General features: G+C 39.2%; 1 protein-coding gene across 3 annotated transcripts in view; it reads right to left on the bottom strand.

Moving 5' to 3' along the window:
* The window catches only part of RAD54L2 (RAD54 like 2), a 176,343-nt gene that overhangs the window by 51,418 nt on the left and 103,280 nt on the right, over positions 1 to 21,645 (bottom strand). For all 3 annotated transcript variants that reach the window (XR_005210633.1, XR_005210634.1, XM_037797337.1), the window contains exons 11-14: positions 21,405 to 21,582; positions 7,554 to 7,805; positions 7,220 to 7,338; positions 5,873 to 5,994 (exon numbers count right to left, since the gene is read on the bottom strand). Coding sequence is in view for 1 of the 3 variants with exons in the window: in XM_037797337.1 (XP_037653265.1) it covers positions 5,873 to 5,994; positions 7,220 to 7,338; positions 7,554 to 7,805; positions 21,405 to 21,582 (671 nt within the window). In the remaining 2 variants the exon portion in view is untranslated. The remainder of the gene's footprint in view (positions 1 to 5,872; positions 5,995 to 7,219; positions 7,339 to 7,553; positions 7,806 to 21,404; positions 21,583 to 21,645) is intronic.

The following is a 21,645-nucleotide window of genomic DNA, read 5'->3' as shown; positions in this document are numbered from 1 at the left end:
AGAACACAACATACCAAAATCTATGGGATGCAGCAAAAGCAGTGCTAAGGGGGAAATTTATAGGACTAAACGCATATATTAAAAAGGAAGAAAGAGCCAAAATCAAAGAACTAATGGATCAACTGAAGAAGCTAGAAAATGAACAGCAAACCAATCCTAAACCAAGTAGAAGAAAAGAAATAACAAGGATTAAAGCAGAAATAAATGACATAGAGAACAAAAAAACAATAGAGAGGATAAATATCACCAAAAGTTGGTTCTTTGAGAAGATCAACAAGATTGACAAGCCCCTAGCTAGACTGACAAAATCAAAAAGAGAGAAGACCCATATAAACAAAATAATGAATGAAAAAGGTGACATAACTGCAGATCCTGAAGAAATTAAAAAAATTACAAGAGGATATTATGAACAACTGTATGGCAACAAACTGGACAATGTAGAAGAAATGGACAATTTCCTGGAAACATATGAACAACCTAGACTGACCAGAGAAGAAATAGAAGACCTCAACCAACCCATCACAAGCAAAGAGATCCAATCAGTCATCAAAAATCTTCCCACAAATAAATGCCCAGGGCCAGATGGCTTCACAGGGGAATTCTACCAAACTTTCCAGAAAGAACTGACACCAATCTTACTCAAACTCTTTCAAAACATTGAAGAAAAGGGAACACTACCTAACTCATTTTATGAAGCTAACATCAATCTAATACCAAAACCAGGCAAAGATGCTACAAAAAAGGAAAACTACCAGCCAATCTCCCTAATGAATATAGATGCAAAAATCCTCAACAAAATACTTGCAAATCGAATCCAAAGACACATTAAAAAAATCATACACCATGACCAAGTGGGGTTCATTCCAGGCATGCAAGGATGGTTCAACATAAGAAAAACAATCAATGTATTACAACACATTAAAACTCGAAAGGGAAAAATCAATTGATCATCTCAATAGATGCTGAAAAAGCATTTGACAAAATCCAACATCCCTTTTTGATAAAAACACTTCAAAAGGTAGGAATTGAAGGAAACTTCCTCAACATGATAAAGAGCATATATGAAAAACCCACAGCCAGCATAGTACTCAATGGTGAGAGACTGAAAGCCTTCCCTCTAAGATCAGGAACAAGACAAGGATGCCCGCTGTCACCACTGTTATTCAACATTGTGCTGGAAGTGCTAGCCAGGGCAATCCGGCAAGACAAAGAAATAAAAGGCATCCAAATTGGAAAAGAAGAAGTAAAACTGTCATTGTTTGCAGATGATATGATCTGATATCTAGAAAACCCTGAGAAATCGACGATACAGCTACTAGAGCTAATAAACAAATTTAGCAAAGTAGCGGGATACAAGATTAATGCACATAAGTCAGTAATGTTTCTATATGCTAGAAATGAACAAACTGAAGAGACACTCAACAAAAAGATACCATTTTCAATAGCAACTAAAAAAATCAAGTACCTAGGAATAAACTTAACCAAAGATGTAAAAGACCTATACAAAGAAAACTACATAACTCTACTAAAAGAAATAGAAGGGGACCTTAAAAGATGGAAAAATATTCCATGTTCATGGATAGGAAGGCTAAATGTCATTAAGATGTCAATTCTACCCAAACTCATCTACAGAGTCAATGCAATCCCAATCAAAATTCCAACAACCTACTTTGCAGACTTGGAAAAGCTAGTTATCAAATTTATTTGGAAAGGGAAGATGCCTCGAATTGCTAAAGACACTCTAAAAAAGAAAAACAAAGTGGGAGGACTTACACTCCCTGACTTTGAAGCTTATTATAAAGCCACAGTTGCCAAAACAGCATGGTACTGGCACAAAGATAGACATATAGATCAATGGAATCGAATTGAGAATTCAGAGATAGACCCTCAGATCTATGGCCGACTGATCTTTGATAAGGCCCCCAAAGTCACTGAACTGAGCCATAATGGTCTTTTCAACAAATGGGGCTGGGAGAGTTGGATATCCATATCCAAAAGAATGAAAGAGGACCCCTACCTCACCCCCTACACAAAAATTAACTCAAAATGGACCAAAGATCTCAATATAAAAGAAAGTACCATAAAACTCCTAGAAGATAATGTAGGAAAACATCTTCAAGACCTTGTATTAGGCGGCCACTTCCTAGACTTTACACCCAAAGCACAAGCAACAAAAGAGAAAATAGATAAATGGGAACTCCTCAAGCTTAGAAGTTTCTGCACCTCAAAGGAATTTCTCAAAAAGGTAAAGAGGCAGCCAACTCAATGGGAAAAAATTTTTGGAAACCATGTATCTGACAAAAGACTGATGTCTTGCATATACAAAGAAATCCTACAACTCAATGACAATAGTACAGACAGCCCAATTATAAAATGGGCAAAAGATATGAAAAGACAGTTCTCTGAAGAGGAAATACAAATGGCCAAGAAACACATGAAAAAATGTTCAGCTTCACTAGCTATTAGAGAGATGCAAATTAAGACCACAATGAGATACCATCTAACACCGGTTAGAATGGCTGCCATTAAACAAACAGGAAACTACAAATGCTGGAGGGGATGTGGAGAAATTGGAACTCTTATTCATTGTTGGTGGGACTGTATAATGGTTCAGCCACTCTGGAAGTCAGTCTGGCAGTTCCTTAGAAAACTAGATATAGAGCTGCCATTCGATCCAGCGATTTCACTTCTCGGTATATACCCGGAAGATCGGAAAGCAGTGACACGAACAGATATCAGCACGCCAATGTTCATAGCAGCATTATTCACAATTGCCAAGAGATGGAAACAACCCAAATGTCCTTCAACAGATGAGTGGATAAATAAAATGTGATATATACACACGATGGAATACTACGCGGCAGTAAGAAGGAACGATCTCGTGAAACATATGACAACATGGATGAACCTTGAAGACATAATGCTGAGCGAAATAAGCCAGGCACAAAAAGAGAAATATTATATGCTACCACTAATGTGAACTTTGAAAAATGTAAAACAAATGGTTTATAATGTAGAATGTAGGGGAACTAGCAGTAGAGAGCAATTAAGGAAGGGGGAACAATAATCCAAGAAGAACAGATAAGCTATTTAATGTTCTGGGGATGCCCAGAAATGACTATGGTCTGTTAAATTCTGATGGAAATAGTAGGAACAAGTTCACAGTAATGTTGCTATATTAGGTAACTTTCTTGGGGTAAAGTAGGAACATGTTGGAAGTTAAGCAGTTATCTTAGGTTAGTTGTCTTTTTCTTACTCCCTTGTTATGGTCTCTTTGAAATGTTCTTTTATTGTATGTTTGTTTTCTTTTTAACTTTTTTTTTCATACAGTTGATTTAAAAAAGAAGGGAAAGTTAAAAAAAAAAAAAAAAGAAAGAAAAACAAGGAAAAAAAAAAGATGTAGTGCCCCCTTGAGGAGCCTGTGGAGAGTGCAGGGGTATTCGTCTAACCCACCTCCATGGTTGCTAACATGACCACAGACATAGGGGACTGGTGGTTTGATGGGTTGAGCCCTCTACCATAAGTTTTACCCTTGGGAAGATGGTTGCTGCAAAGGAGAGGCTAGGCCTCCCTATATTTGTGCCTAAGAGTCTCCTCCTGAATGCCTCTTTGTTGCTCAGATGTGGCCCTCTCTCTCTGGCTAAGCCAACTTGAAAGGTGAAATCACTGCCCTCCCCCCTACGTGGGATCAGACACCCAGGGGAGTGAATCTCCCTGGCAACGTAGAATATGACTCCCGGGGAGGAATGTAGACCCGGCATCGTGGGACGGAGAACATCTTCTTGACCAAAAGGGGGATGTGAAAAGAAATGAAATAAGCTTCAGTAGCAGAGAGATTCCAAAAGGAGCCGAGAGGTCACTCTGGTGGGCACTCTTACGCACAATTTAGCCAACGCTTTTTAGGTTCTAAAGAATTGGGGTAGCTGGTGGTGGATACCTGAAACTATCAAACTACAACCCAGAACCCATGAATCTCGAAGACAGTTGTATAAAAATGTAGCTTATGAGGGGTGACAATGGGATTGGGAAAGCCATAAGGACCACACTCCACTTTGTCTAGTTTATGGATGGATGAGTAGAAAAATAGGGGAAGGAAACAGACAGACAAAGGTGCCCAGTGTTCTTTTTTGCTTCAATTGCTCTTTTTCACTCTAATTATTGTTCTTGTTATTTTTGTGTGTGTGCTAATGAAGGTGTCAGGGATTGATTTAGGTGATGAATGTACAACTATGTAATGGTACTGTAAACAATTGAAAGTACGATTTGTTTTGTATGACTGCGTGGTATGTGAATATATCTCAATAAAATGATTATTAAAAAAAAACAAAAAAACAAAAAAACAAAAAAACAAAAAAAAAGAAATCACGTAGGGAGCTTGGTAAACACTGGCTTGAGGTGACCTCTCTGACCCAGCCCTGTGTGTCCTGATGAATATATAAGGAAAGGGTTCTGCATTTTGATATGGATGATACTCCTCCACCAGGAAACCGCATTTTTAACAAGCTCCCAAGGTAGAGAACTTACTATTCGAGACATAAAAGGAAGAGGTATGGAGCAGTGGAATGAGACACATGAATGAAAGGAGGTGAGCTCAAAAAAGGTAGAAAAATAACCTTCAGGAAAGAAGAAGTGTGAGAGAAGAGGGGCAACCTTTGTTGTTCTCCAGCAAAGTGGAGAAAAGGGCAAAGCTAAGGGCATGAAATAGTACATGGAGAACTGAATTACTACGGTTGTAGGAAGAGGCATTAATTTAATTGCCTGGTACTGGAGGCTCTTTCAATCACTACCCCAACCTACCTCTCCAACCTGAGTTCCCATAATTTCTGAGCACAGCTCAGCACTCACTCACTGGGCAAGCCTATAGTGAACACAGGTTATGGGCTAGAACCATACTGGGAGCCCCCTCACCACCCCCTGAACCTCCCATTACTCCAGGCCAGTGGATCTCAACTGAGAGTGATTTTGCCTCCCCTACCAAGGGACATGTGACAATGTCTGCAGTCATTTTTGGTTCTCACAACTGAGGTGGAGGGGGGTGCCCCGTTGACATCTTTGTGGGTAGAGGCCAGGAATGCTGCTCAACATCCTACAATGCACAGGACAGCCATACACAACAAAGAATTATCTGGCCCAAATGTCAACAGGGCCAAGGCTAACATTTTTCAACTATTTATTCATTATCACCCCCCTAAAGAATCTTTTTGGACAATTTTTCCCCAATCACTGCTTCCCTTGAAATGTTAGTACTGCAGATATACTGTATACCTGTTTATGTGTATGTGTGTGTGTGTGTATGTGTATATATATAACTGCATCTTATAAATAAAATGAATTATGATTTTTTTACTCCCCTAAAAACCAATTTTCACCCCCTGGGGGCGAAATCATCCTTGTTGAAATGCATGTTTTAGGCTTGTATTCACTGTGCATCTTCTGCCTGGAATGACCTTCCAGCCACACTTGCTGTGTATATTCAAATGAACCCCACTTTCGTGAGTTTAGCTCAAGTCCCACCTCCTCTGGGAAGCCTTCTCCAAATATCCTCACCACAATGATTCTGTCTTTAGAACTTCAGTTAGGGAGCTTGATCAGTGCCACTTTGTGTGTGTCCTCGAGTTGTCACATCTCAGATTAAGATAAGACCCATGCCTTCTACACTGTACTTACTTGATTTCCACCAAGCTCCCCTGCCCTAGTACAAGACCTCAAAAACACAGCAGCTGTCTCTCAGGATATCCCTGTTCTATGGCTATTCACAGATATTCCTATGCACTTGGAGGAGAATGGAGTAGGAGAAGCACGGGAGAGAAGGAAAGGAAACCCTTAAGCAAACTTTGCCAAGTCTCCAGGAACAAAGCAGTAATGAACTCACGGAAGTAGCTGATGTTTCGAATCCACTTCTGTGTTCCTTGCCCCTCAGCAGCACCAGGCAGACAGGGCACTTCTCGTTTCCCTAGGAACTCCTCAATGAGAGCCAAGGTAGAAAGACTCTGGCTGAAAGGGAAAACACTTGGTTCAGAAGGCTCCCAGACCCAAGGGAATCTTGTTCCCCGAAAGGCCCAGACCCTTGTGCAGTATTCTGATGGGGGAAGCTGACACAAGTTACTCCCTGTAAGAGGTACCCAAAAAGAGCAACCAAGGGTATTTCCCTAACTTATAATGTGAGCAGAATCACCCTCAAACTTATTATCATCACCCCCTCCTCTGCAAAATATTTCTCAATTCTATCACTTGCTTCCTCAATTGAAAACTTCTGGGGTTTAGCACATAGTAACAAATACTATTCAATACTAAAAACCAATACATAAGCTCTGATAATAGGCCACAGGTAATCTTATGGGTCTTACTAAGGAGGCAGAACAACTCAGCTGCTTCTAAGTTATGCAGAATGCAAGTCTCCCCATAAGTGATCCATAAAACCAGGGGAATACTAGGCTCTCCCAAAGTTAGAATCACTGCTGTCCTCTCAAAGTATAAAACCACTGGAAGCCCTCACACTTTGAGGCTCCCAAGCCGGGCTCCTGCCACTTAACTTTCCTTGGGGCATAATCTGGTCTGAACAAAGGATTCCTTCACATCTGTTTCCCTGAGAAGTCAAGCCTTGGTGAGACTCAAATACCTGGCCTGAATGATGATGTGACTCTGGTACATATCATATTACTTATTTGGGCCTTAGATACAAAGCTTTGACAAAATGATAATAATAATAATAATGATAATAATAATAATAACAATAATAATAATAATGAAGATAGGGAGGGAGACAAGCTGATTAGACCACGGGTTGACAAATGTTTTTCTGTAAAAGGCCAGATAGTAAATATTTTAGACTTTGCAGACTACATACTCTCTCTGCTGTATATTCTGTGTAATTTTATTTTACAACCCTTTAAAAATGTACCAACTGTTCTTAGCTCTCAGGCCATACAAAAACAGCCTGGGCCATAGTTTGCTGGATTAGACTATAACCTCCAAGGCATCCTCCACCTCCAAAGTTAGCTTAGGGTTCTAAACTATTCTCTATGGAAAAATCGCATTGGCAAAGAAAGAAACTTCCAGAAACAGACAAAATGCAAGACGGTCCTTGCAATAAGCACTGGGTTGCAAGGCATGGAAAGAGAAAAGGGGCTGATATGGTCCTGGTCAGTCCCACTCTACAAAGACTGTGTCACTCCTTACTACGAGGTACAAAACCTCACCTGGGAACTTCTCCTCCTACCTGAACACAAGGATCTTGTCCCCGAGCTTCACACTTTCCTCAATCAGGTAGAAAAGCAGTACCATCTTGGGAGAGTTCTCTAAGACTCCAGTCTGGTAATCAGTCAGAAGGTCCTTGGCCTGCAAGAGAACAAGGCAACTCAAAGCAGGTCCAACGCCATATCATTAGAAAAATCCTCTCCCTCCAAGGCAGCAGCTCCCTGGCCACCTCTATAGTTTTTTGCAAAGACCTTAACAGAGCAGAGCATTGTGCACCCCTACCCTCTCCCAGGAAGGCCTCACACCATCCCTTCCCAGCAGTGGTTTATGGCCACAGAGGAATTTGTTTGACTCACCCATTCATATGTGACGATGTTGCTGCCTCGCTCTTGGAAAGGGTTGAAACCAACACCCTGTAGGAACTTGCTATTGGTTGTCTCTACCATTGCAGAGGCCAAAGCACTATCCTCCCCCTTGCCTTTTGTTCCCTGTGGTGGGCAGCGGGCACTAGTCCCTGCTGATCCAAGTTCTTCCACATCTAGGTCCTGCTCATTGGCCAGATTCTCCTTCTGAAGGGCTTCATAGAGCACATCAGGGTGATTCCAGATCTGGGGAAAAGGAGAGGTTGCTCAAGGCAGAGAACACTCCAAGGATGTCCCTGGAATTATGGAAACATGCATTTGTTCAAGCGTATACCTCTCACAGCGCACACTCACTTTACCTCTGGTAAAGGTAACCATATGAATAATCATAAATACCAGTACTATTGTATTATTTTATTTATGTAACTCAACTTCTTGCTTCACACAGGTGCTAAAATGAAAATTCATAAAAAGTATGATAAATTGATGGCTATGGACATACAGTGTATAAAGATATAATTTGGAACAAGTACAAAAAAAAAGGTAGGGGGATGGAGGAATAAAGAATAGTGTATGTAATGCATATTGAAGATAAGTTGGTATAAAATCAGATTGTAATACTGCATTATCAGTAGTTACTATACATGAAAATGGATTAAACTCCCCAGTCAAAAGGCAGAGATTGCCTGAACAGATAAAAATATATGGCCCAAATATATGCGGTTTATAAGTGACTCACCTTAAATTCAAAGACATAAGTAGGTTGAAGTAGTAATCAAAAGAGAGCTTAGGTAGCTACACTAATATCAGATAAAATAGACTTTAAGTCAAAAACTGTTATAAGGGACAAAGAGGGTCACTATATATCAATAAAGGGATCAATTCAATAAGAAGACATATCAATTATAAATGTAAATGCACCTAACAGCAGAGACCCAAAATATGTGAAGCAAATATTGACCACTTTTTTCAAGGGAAAAACAGTTCTATATTAATAGTAGGAGATTTCAATACACCACTTCCAATAACAGCTGGAACATACAAACAGAAATATCAATAAGGAAATAGAAGACCTGAATGATACTCTAAACCAGCTAGACCTAACAGACATATATAGAACACTTCACCTAACAGCAGCAGAATACACATTCTTCTCTAGTGCACACGGACCATTCTCCAGGACAGATCGTCTATTACATCACAAAACAAGTCTCAATAAATTCAAAAATATTGAAATCATAATGTATCTTCTCTGACCACAATGGAATGAAGCTAGAAATCAATAAGTGAGAAAAATGGAAAATTCACAAATATGTGCAAATTAAACAATGTATTCTTTTTTTTTTTTTTTTTGGAATTTTTTAAAAACTTTTATTCCAGTACCATAAATACAACTTAAAATTTCCCTCTGGACCACATTCAGATATACAATTCAGTAGTGTTAATTACATTCACATTTTGTACTCCCATCACCATCATTCATTACCGAAACACAATGTATTCTTAAACAACCTATGAGTCAAAGAGGAAATCACAAGGGAAATTAGGAAAAATCTTTAGTCAAATGAAAATGAAAACACAACATACTAAAACTCATGGAATGCAGCAAAGGCAGTGCTGAGAGGGAAATTTATAGCTATAAATGCTCACATTAAAAAAGAAGAAAGATCCAAAATCAGAGACCTTACCTCAAAACTAGAGGATCTAGAAAAAGAACTAAACCCAAAATGAGAAGGAAGGCAATAACAAAGATTAGAGTGTTAATAAATGAGATAGAGAATTAAAAAAACAATAGATGGAATCAACAAAACTAAAAGCTGGTTCTTTGAAAAGATCAATAAAATTGACAAATGTTTAATTACAGTGGCAAAGAAAAAAAAAAAAAAGAGAGAGGAGACACAAGCAACTAAAATCAGAAAAGAAAAGGGAGGCATTACTACCAAACGCACAGAAATCAAAAGAACAACATGAACAACTGTATGCCAAAAAATTGGATAGCCTAGGTGAAATGGACAAATTCCTAGAAACATTCAAACTACCTACAATGACTGAAGAAGAAATAAAGGATTTCAAAAAACCAGTAACTAGTGAAGACATTGAATCAGTAATCAAAAACATCCCAACAAAGAAAAGCCTAGGACCAGATGGCTTCACAGGTGAATTTTACCAAACCAAGAAGAATTAACACCTATCCTGCTCAGTCTTCTAAAAAATTGAGGAGGAGAGAACACTCCCTAGTTCATTCTATCAGGCCACCATCACTCTCAAACCAAAGTCAGATAAAAATACCACAAGAAAAGAGAATTATTGACCAATATCTCTTATGAATTTGGTGCAAAAAGCCTCAACAAAATACCAACAAATTGAAGCCAACATCACATCAAAGAATTATACACCATAATACAGGCATGCAAGGGTGGTTCAACATAAGCAAATTATTAAGTGCAATATACCACAACAAAGGAAAACAAAACAAAACAAAAACATGAACATCTCTCAATTGACGCAGAAAAGGCATTTGACAAAATCCAGCACCCCTTCTTGATAAAAACACTTAGAAAACAAGGACTAGAAGGAACTTCCTTAACACGGTAACGGGTATCTATGAAAAACCGATAGCTAATATCACACTCAATGGTGAAAGACTGAAAGCTTTCCCTCTAAGATCAGGAACAAGGTAAGGATGCCCACTGTCACCACTGTTACTCAACATTGTACTGGAAGTTCTAGCAAGAGCAATCAGGCAAGAAAAAGAAACAAAAGATATCCAAATTGGAAAGGAAGAAGTTGAAACTTGCCCTATTTGCAGATGACATTTACTATGTATAGAAAATCCTGAAAAGCGCACAACAAAAGCGCCTAGAGCTAATAAACGAGTTCAACAAAATGGCAGTGTCATGATTAGGTTATGTGTCAACTTGGCCAGGTAATGGTGCCTTGATGTCTGGTCAAGCAAGCACTGGCCTAACCGTTACTGAAAGAACATTTGTGTCTGGTTAATAAACCAGAAGTCTGGTTTATTAAATCATCAATCAATTGACTGCATCTGTGGGTGATTACATCATGATGGGCATGTCTTCTGCAATGAGAGAATTCAATCAGCTGGATTTAATCCAATCAGTTGAAGACTTTTAAGAGAGAGAACCTTCACTTCTTCTTCAGCTAACCAGCATCTCCTAAGTAGTTCAACAAACACCATTGAAGTTGCAAGTTCGCTGCCTGCCCTATGGAATTTGGGCTCATGCATCCCCACAGATACGTGAGACACTTTTATAAAATCTTATATTTACAGTTATCTCTTGTTGGTTCTGTTTCCCTAGAGAACCCTAATACAGGCAGAGTACAAGATCAAAACAGAAAAATCACTTGTGTTTACACAAGCAATGAACAATTGGAAAAAGAAAATCAAGAAAAAAATTCCCATTACAATAGCAAGTAAAAGAATGCAATATCTACGAATAAATCTAAGTAAGGATGTAAAGGACTCATACACAGAAAGCTACAAGACATTGCAAAAAGAAAGCAAAGATTTAAATAAGTGAAAAGACATTCTGTGTTCATGCATTAGAAGACAAAATAGTGTTAAGATGTCAATTCTACCTAAAGTGATTTACAGATTCAACACAATCTCAATGAAAATTCCAGCCTACTTTGCAGAAATAGAAAAGCCAATTATCAAATTTATTTGGAAGGGTAAGGGGCTCCAAATACCAAAAACATCTTGAAAAAGAACAACAAAGTTGGAGGACTCACACTTCCCAATTTTTTAAACTATTACAAAGCCATAGTAATCAAAACAGCATGGTACTGGTCAAGGACAGTCATAAGGATTAGTGGAATCAAACTGAAAGTTCAGAAATCAAACCTCACATTTATGGCCAACTGAATTTTGACAAGGGTGCCAAGTCCACGCAATGGGGACAGAACAGTCTCTTTAACAAATGGTGCTGGAAAAACCGGATATTCATGTGTGAAAGTATAACGGTAGATCCCTACCTCACACCATACAAAAAAAATTAACTCAAAATGAATCAAATATCTAAATATAAGAGCTAAAACTATAAAACTCCTAGAAGAAAACATAGGGAAGCAGCTTCAGGACCTTCTTGTTAGTCAATGGTTTCTTAGACTTTACACCCAAAGCACAAACAAAAGAAAAAATACATAGATGGGACCTTCTCAAAATTAAAAACTTTTGTGTATCAAAGGACTTTGTCATGAAAGAAAAAAGAGAGAATACTCAACAGGAGAAAATATTTGGAAACTACATATCTGATAAGGGTTTAATATCCAGAATACATAAATTTATAACTCAACAAGAAAAAGACAAAAAACCCAATTAAAAAATGGGCAAAAGACTTGAATAACAGTTCTCCAAAGAAGATACACAAGTGGCCAAAAAGGACATGAAAAGATGCTCAACATCATTAGCCATCAGGGAAATGCAAATCAAAACCACAATGAGATACCGTTTCACACCCACTAGAATGGCTACTATTAACAAAACAGAAAATTGCAAGTATTAGAGAGCAACTCTCCTTCATTGCTGATGGGAATGTAAAATGGTACAGCCACTTTGGAAGACAGTTTGGCAGCTCCTCAAAAAGTTAAGTATAGAATTACCACATGACCCAGCAACCCCACTTCTATTTATATACCCCAAAAAATTGAAAGCAGGGACTCGAAGAGGTATTTTAACACTGAAGTTCTAGGGCCATAAAGATGGAAGTTGTGGCCAAAAGTTGGAAGCAACCCAAGTGTCCATCATCTGATGAATGGATAAATAAAATGTGGTATATACATACAATGGAATATTATTCAATCATAAAAAGGAATGGGGGGCAAGATGGCGGACTGGTGAGCTGTATGTTTTAGTTACTCCTCCAGGAAAGTAGGTAGAAAGCCAGGAACTGCGTGGACTGGACACCACAGAGCAATCTGACTTTGGGCATACTTCATACAACACTCATGAAAACGTGGAACTGCTGAGATCAGCGAAATATGTAAGTTTTCGCGGCCAGGGGACCCGCGCCCCTCCCTGCCAGGCTCAGTCCCGTTGGAGGAGGGGCTGTCAGATCCGGGAAGGAGAAGGGAGAACTGCAGTGGCAGCCCTTATTGGAAACTCATTCTACTGATCCAAACTCCAACCATAGATAGACTGAGACCAGACACCAGAGAATCTGAGAGCAGCCAGCCCAGCAGAGAGGAGACAGGCATAGAAAAAAACAACACGAAAAACTTCAAAATAAAAGCGGAGGATTTTTGGAGTTCTGGTGAACATAGAAAGGGGAAGGGCAGAGCTCAGGCCCTGAGGCTCATATGCAAATACCAAAGAAAAGCTGATCTCTCTGCCCTGTGGACCTTTCCTTAATGGCCCTAATTGCTTTGTTTCTTAGCATTTCAATAACCCATTAGATCTCTGAGGAGGACCCTTTTTTTTAATCCTTTTTTCTTTTCTAAAACAATTACTCTAAGAAGCCCAATACAGAAAGCTTCAAAGACTTGCAATTTGGGCAGGTCAAGACAAGAGCAGAACTAAGAGAGCTCTGAGACAAAACGCAATAATCCAGTGGCTGAGAAAATTCACTAAACACCACAACTTCCCAAGAAAAGGGGGGTGTCTGCTCACAGCCATCATCCTGGTGGACAGGAAACACTCCTGCACGTCGCCAGCCCCATAGCCCAGAGCTGCCCCAGACAACCCAGTGTGACGGAAGCGCTTCAAATAACAGGCACACACCACAAAACTGGATGTGGACATTAGCCTTCCCTGCAACCTCAGCTGATTGTCCCAGAGTTGGGAAGGTGGAGCAGTGTGAATTAACAAAGCCCCATTCAGCCATCTTTTCAGCAGACTGGGAGCCTCCCTACACAGCCCAGCAGCCCAGAACTGCCCTGGGGGAACGGCACTCACCTGTGACATAGCACAGTCATCCCTCAACAGAGGACCCGGGGTGCACAGCCTGGAAGAGGGGCCCACTTGCAAGTCTCAGAAGCCATACGCCAATACCAAGGACTTGTGGGTCAGTGGCAGAGACAAACTGTGGCAGGACTGAACTGAAGGATTAGACTATTGCAGCAGCTTTAAAACTCTAGGATCACCAGGGAGATTTGATTGTTAGAGCCACTCCCCCTCCCTGACTGCCCAAAAACACGCCCCGTATACAGGGCAGGCAACACCAACTACACACGCAAGCTTGGTACACCAATTGGACCCCACAAGACTCACTCCCCCACTCACCACAAAGGCACAGCAGGGGAGAACTGGCTTGTGGAGAACAGGTGGCTCGTGGACGCCACCTGCTGGTTAGTTAGAGAAAGTGTACCCCACGAAGCTGTAGATCTGATAAATTAGAGATAAGGACTTCAATTGGTCTACAAATCCTAAAAGAACCCTATCAAGTTCAGCAAATGCCACGAGGCCAAAAACAACAGAAAATTATAAAGCATATGAAAAAACCAGACGATATGGATAACCCAAGCCCAAGCACCCAAATCAAAAGATCACAAGAGACACAGCACCTAGAGCAGCTACTCAAAGAACTAAAGATGAACAATGAGACAATAGTACGGGATACAAAGGAGATCAAGAAGATCCTAGAAGAGCATAAAGAAGACATTGCAAGACTAAATAAAAAAATGGATGATCTTATGGAAATTAAAGAAACTGTTGACCAAATTAAAAAGATTCTGGACACTCATAGTACAAGACTAGAGGAAGTTGAACAACGAATCAGTGACCTGGAAGATGACAGAATGGAAAATGAAAGCATAAAAGAAAGAATGGGGAAAAAAATTAAAAAAATCGAAATGGACCTCAGGGATATGATAGATAATATGAAATGTAGGAATATAAGACTCATTGGTGCTCCAGAAGGGGAAGAAAAGGGTAAAGGTCTAGGAAGAGTATTCAAAGAAATTGTTGGGGAAAACTTCCCAAATCTTCTAAACAACATAAATACACAAATCATAAATGCTCAGCGAACTCCAAATAGAATAAATCCAAATAAACCCACTCCGAGACATATTCTGATCACACTGTCAAACACAGAAGAGAAGGAGCAAGTTCTGAAAGCAGCAAGAGAAAAGCAATTCACCACATACAAAGGAAACAGCATAAGACTAAGTAGTGACTACTCAGCAGCCACCATGGAGGCGAGAAGGCAGTGGCACGATATATTTAAAATTCTGAGTGAGAAAAATTTCCAGCCAAGAATACTTTATCCAGCAAAGCTCCCCTTCAAATTTGAGGGAGAACTTACATTTTTCACAGACAAACAAATGCTGAGAGAATTTGCTAACAAGAGACCTGCCCTACTGGAGATACTAAAGGGAGCCCTACAGACAGAGAAACAAAGAAAGGACAGAGAGACTTGGAGAAAGGTTCAGTACTAAAGAGATTCGGTATGGGTACAATAAAGGATATTAATAGAGAGAGGGAAAAATATGGCAAACATAAACCAACGGATAAGATGGCTGATTCAAGAAATGCCTTCACGGTTATAACGTTGAATGTAAATGGATTAAACTCCCCAATTAAAAGATATAGATTCGCAGAATGGATCAAAAAAAATGAACCATCAATATGTTGCATACAAGAGACTCATCTTAGACACAGGGACACAAAGAAACTGAAAGTGAAAGGATGGAAAAACATACCTCATGCAAGCTACAGCCAAAAGAAAGCAGGTGTAGCAATATTAATCTCAGATAAAATAGACTTTAAATGCAGGGATGTTTTGAGACAGAAAGAAGGCCACTACATACTAATAAAAGGGGCAATTCAACAAGAAGAAATAACAATCGTAAATGTCTATGCACTCAATCAAGGTGCCACAAAATACATGAGAGAAACACTGGCAAAACTAAAGGAAGCAATTGATGTTTCCACAATAATTGTGGGAGACTTCAATACATCACTCTCTCCTATAGATAGATCAATCAGACAGAAGACCAATAAGGAAACTGAAAACCTAAACAATCTGATAAATGAATTAGATTTAACAGACATATACAGGACATTACATCCCAAATCACCAGGATACATATACTTTTCTAGTGCTCACGGAACTTTCTCCAGAATAGATCATATGCTGGGACATAAAACAAGCCTCAATAAATTTAAAAAGATTGAAATTATTCAAAGCACATTCTCTGACCACAATGGAATACAATTAGAAGTCAATAACCATCAGAGACTTAGAAAATTCACAAATACCTGGAGGTTAAACAACACACTCCTAAACAATCAGTGGGTTAAGGAAGAAATAGCAAGAGAAATTGCTAAATATATAGAGACGAATGAAAATGAGAACACAACATACCAAAATCTATGGGATGCAGCAAAAGCAGTGCTAAGGGGGAAATTTATAGCACTAAACGCATATATTAAAAAGGAAAAAAGAGCCAAAATCAAAGAACTAATGGATCAATTGAAGAAGCTAGAAAATGAACAGCAAACCAATCCTAAACCAAGTAGAAGAAAAGAAATAACAAGGATTAAAGCAGAAATAAATGACATAGAGAACAAAAAAACAATAGACAGGATAAACATCACCAAAAGTTGGTTCTTTGAGAAGATCAACAAGATTGACAAGCCCCTCGCTAGACTGACAAAATCAAAAAGAGAGAAGACCCATATAAACAAAATAATGAATGAAAAAGGTGACATAACTGCAGATCCTGAAGAAATTAAAAAAATTATAAGAGGATACTATGAACAACTGTATGGCAACAAACTGGATAATGTAGAGGAAATGGACAATTTCCTGGAAACATATGAACAACCTAGACTGACCAGAGAACAAATAGAAGACCTCAACCATCCCATCACAAGCAAAGAGATCCAATCAGTCATCAAAAATCTTCCCACAAATAAATGCCCAGGGCCAGATGGCTTCACAGGGGAATTCTACCAAACTTTCCAGAAAGAACTGACACCAATCTTACTCAAACTCTTTCAAAACATTGAAGAAAATGGAACACTACCTAACTCATTTTATGAAGCTAACGTCAATCTAATACCGAAACCAGGCAAAGATGCTACAAAAAATGAAAACTACCGGCCAATCTCCCTAATGAATATAGATGCAAAAATCCTCAACAAAATACTTGCAAATAGAATCCAAAGACACATTAAAAAAATCCTACACCATGACCAAGTGGGGTTCATTCCAGGCATGCACGGATGGTTCAACATAAGAAAATCAATCAATGTATTACAACACATTAACAAGTCAAAAGGGAAAAATCAATTGATCATCTCAATAGATGCTGAAAAAGCATTTGACAAAATCCAACATCTGTTTTTGATAAAAACACTTCAAAAGGTAGGAATTGAAGGAAACTTCCTCAACATGATAAAGAGCATATATGAAAAACCCACAGCCAGCATAGTACTCAATGGTGAGAGACTGAAAGCCTTCCCTCTAAGATCAGGAACAAGACAAGGATGCCCGCTGTCACCACTGTTATTCAACATTGTGCTGGAAGTGCTAGCCAGGGCAATCCGGCAAGACAAAGAAATAAAAGGCATCCAAATTGGAAAAGAAGAAGTAAAACTGTCATTGTTTGCAGATTATATGATCTGATATCTAGAAAACCCTGAGAAATCGATGATACAGCTACGAGAGCTAATAAACAAATTTAGCAAAGTAGCGGGATACAAGATTAATGCACATAAGTCAGTAATGTTTCTATATGCTAGAAATGAACAAACTGAAGAGACACTCAAGAAAAAGATACCATTTTCAATAGCAACTAAAAAAATCAAGTACCTAGGAATAAACTTAACCAAAGATGTAAAAGACCTATATAAAGAAAACTAAATAACTCTACTAAAAGAAATAGAAGGGGACCTTAAAAGATGGAAAAAGATTCCATGTTCATGGATAGGAAGACTAAATGTCATTAAGATGTCAATTCCACCCAAATTCATCTACAGATTCAATGCAATCCCAATCAAAATTCCAACAACCTACTTTGCAAACTTGGAAAAGCTAGTTATCAAATTTATTTGGAAAGGGAAGATGCCTCGAATTGCTAAAGACACTCTAAAAAAGAAAAACGAAGTGGGAGGACTTACACTCCCTGACTTTGAAGCTTATTATAAAGCCACAGTTGCCAAAACAGCATGGTACTGGCACAAAGATAGACATATAGATCAATGGAATCGAATTGAGAATTCAGAGATAGACCCTCAGATCTATGGCCAACTGATCTTTGATAAGGCCCCCAAAGTCACTGAACTGAGTCATAATGGTCTTTTCAACAAATGGGGCTGGGAGAGTTGGATATCCATATCCAAAAGAATGAAGGAGGACCCCTACCTCACCCCCTACACAAAAATTAACTCAAAATGGTCGAAAGATCTCAATATAAAAGAAAGTACCATAAAACTCCTAGAAGATAATGTAGGAAAACATCTTCAAGACCTTGTATTAGGCGGCCACTTCCTAGACTTTACACCCAAAGCACAAGCAACAAAAGAAAAAATGGATAAATGGGAACTCCTCAAGCTTAGAAGTTTCTGCACCTCAAAGGAATTTCTCAAAAAGGTAAAGAGGCAGCCAACTCAATGGGAAAAAATTTTTGGAAACCATGTATCTGACAAAAGACTGATATCTTGCATATATAAAGAAATCCCACAACTCAATGACGATAGTACAGACAGCCCAATTATAAAATGGGCAAAAGATATGAAAAGACAGTTCTCTGAAGAGGAAATACAAATGGCCAAGAAACACAAGAAAAAATGTTCAGCTTCACTAGCTATTAGAGAGATGCAAATTAAGACCACAATGAGATACCATCTAACACCGGTTAGAATGGCTGCCATTAAACAAACAGGAAACTACAAATGCTGGAGGGGATGTGGAGAAATTGGAACTCTTATTCATTGTTGGTGGGACTGTATAATGGTTCAGCCACTCTGGAAGTCAGTCTGGCAGTTCCTTAGAAAACTAGATATAGAGTTACCATTCGATCCAGCGATTGCACTTCTCGGTATATACCCGGAAGGTCGGAAAGCAGTGACACAAACAGATATCTGCACGCCAATGTTCATAGCAGCATTATTCACAATTGCCAAGAGATGGAAACAACCCAAATGTCCTTCAACAGATGAGTGGATAAATAAAATGTGGTATATACACACGATGGAATACTACGCGGCAGTAAGAAGGAACGATCTCGTGAAACATATGACAACATGGATGAACCTTGAAGACATAATGCTGAGCGAAATAAGCCAGGCACAAAAAGAGAAATATTATATGCTACCACTAATGTGAACTTTGAAAAATGTAAAACAAATGGTTTATAATGTAGAATGTAGGGGAACTAGCAATAGACAGCAATTAAGGAAGGGGGAACAATAATCCAAGAAGAACAGATAAGCTATTTAACGTTCTGGGGATGCCCAGGAATGACTGTGGTCTGTTAATTTCTGATGGATATAGTAGGAACAAGTTCACAGAAATGTTGCTATATTAGGTAACTTTCTTGGGGTAAAGTAGGAACATGTTGGAAGTTAAGCAGTTATCTTAGGTTAGTTGTCTTTTTCTTACTCCCTTGTTATGGTCTCTTTGAAATGTTCTTTTATTGTATGTTTGTTTTCTTTTTAACTTTTTTTTTATACAGTTGATTTAAAAAAGAAGGGAAAGTTAAAAAAAAAAAAAAGAAAAACAAGGAAAAAAAGATGTAGTGCCCCCTTGAGGAGCCTGTGGAGAATGCAGGGGTATTTGCCTACCCCACCTCAATGGTTGCTATCATGACCACAGATAAAGGGGACTGGTGGTTTGATGGGTTGAGCCCTCTACCATAGGTTTTACCCTTGGGAAGACGGTTGCTGCAAAGGAGAGGCTAGGCCTCCCTGTATTTGTGCCTAAGAGTCTCCTCCTGAATGCCTCTTTGTTGCTCAGATGTGGCCCTCTCTCTCTAGCTAAGCCAACTTGAAAGGTGAAATCACTGCCCTCCCCACTACGTGGGATCAGACACCCAGGGGAGTGAATCTCCCTGGCAACGTGGAATATGACTCCCGGGGAGGAATGTAGACCTGGCATCGTGGGACGGAGAACATCTTCTTGACCAAAAGGGGGATGTGAAAGGAAATGACATAAGCTTCAGTGGCAGAGAGATTCCAAAAGGAGCCGAGAGGTCACTCTGGTGGGCACTCTTACGCACACTTTAGACAACCCTTTTTAGGTTCTAAAGAATTGGGGTAGCTGGTGGTGGATACCTGAAACTATCAAACTACAACCCAGAACCCATGAATCTCGAAGACAGTTGTATAAAAATGTAGCTTATGAGGGGTGACAATGGGATTGGGAAAGCCATAAGGACCACACTCCACTTTGTCTAGTTTATGGATGGATGAGTAGAAAAATAGGGGAAGGAAAGAAACAGACAAAGTTACCCAGTGTTCTTTTTTACTTCAATTGCTCTTTTTCACTCTAATTATTATTCTTGTTATTTTTGTGTGTGTGCTAATGAAGGTGTCAGGGATTGATTTAGGTGATGAATGTACAACTATGTAATGGTACTGTGAACAATCGAAAGTGCGATTTGTTTTGTATGACTGCGTGGTATGTGAAAATATCTCAATAAAATGAAGATAAAAAAATAGATTGGGGTGATGAATGCACAACTATATGATACTGTGAACAGTTGATTGTACACCATGGATGATTGTATGGTATATGAATATATTTCAATAAAACTGAATTTAATTAAAAAAAAAAGGAATGAAGTTCTGATATTGATACATATAACAACATGGATGAACCTTGAAGACATGTTGAGTGAAATAAGCCAGATGCAAAAGGACAAATATTTTATGAACTCACTGATATGAAATAATTAGAATAAGCAAACTGTTAGTTAGAACTTAGAATACAGGTTACTAGGGAATGGGGTGTGGGTAGGGAATGGGGAGTTAATGCTTAAATTGTACAGTTTCTATTTGAGTTGTTGGAGGAGTCTTGGTAATGGATGTGGTGATGGTAGTACAACACTGTGAATGTAATTAATAGCACTGAATTATATATTTGAATGTGGTTAAAAGGGGAAATTTTAGGTTGTATACATGTTACGAGAATAAAAATTTAAAAAAAGGAAAAAAAAAGAACCTTGCATTCTTGTTCAAATAAGGTAAGAATGTTCCTGGTTCTTATTTCACTGTATGGCTACAGTTAGCTACTCAGCTATGAAACAAGACCAGTTTCTTCCTATAGGGAAAATGCCTGCTGGGAGCTCAGCCAGAGGTACCAAGTCAATGAAACAGATCCCTTATAAAGCAATAGGGAGCACTTGGGCAAACTAAAGCCAAGTTAGAGGTGATCAATCTGCTCATGAGGCTTTGTGCTAAAGACATCTGAGTCTTGCTGACCCCAAACCACTGAAGAATTATCAGGATGCAAGAGCTCTCAAATATAGAACTGAATGGAATGTATTCCCCAATAACCTGTGAAAGCCATACATTTCTTATATCCTTATTATGCCAGTGCCACAATCTCCTCCATCACCCCCCTTTTCCAGATGAAAAAAAATCAGCTCAGGTTTGATATAACATTTCTCAGGTTTGATACAACAAGTTGTGCAGCTGAGCTGTACAACTGTGGGGGGCACCATTTATATTACAGCCTACGTGTGTAACCCCCCAGGATCTGTGCAGTACACAACTATCGCATCTTTCCTTGGGGCCCCCAATCCTCCAGTGCAGTCAATTGAAGTGGCCCACTTTCACTTTATTCTTCCTTATCAAGGATTCCTAGCAAGAGTAATTCCCTCACAACCATGTGCTTCCTTTGACCCAACCTCCCAGCCTTCCCTGAAGCCCCAACCCACCTTGCAGCACACACAGAAAGCCTTAAGGGGGTTCAGCCCCAGCCAGCCACTGCTACCACAGTCCCGGAAGCGGTCCATGAACTGTGTGTACAAATCTCGCTGGATCCTGGAGAGCCGCACCAGGATCACATTTTCTTCCTTGGCAGGGAGATGAATCTTCAGCACAGTGTGGCCTCTCCTATGAAGGCAAAGAGATCAAGAAGTGGCAAGGCAGAGTGATCAGAGGGGTTAGTGTGGTATA

This window comes from Choloepus didactylus, chromosome 1 (assembly GCF_015220235.1).
Source record: "Choloepus didactylus isolate mChoDid1 chromosome 1, mChoDid1.pri, whole genome shotgun sequence".
Lineage (NCBI taxonomy): Eukaryota > Metazoa > Chordata > Mammalia > Pilosa > Megalonychidae > Choloepus > Choloepus didactylus.
Note: the sequence above shows the minus strand (reverse complement) of the source record. Positions and strands in the feature narration are given on the sequence as shown.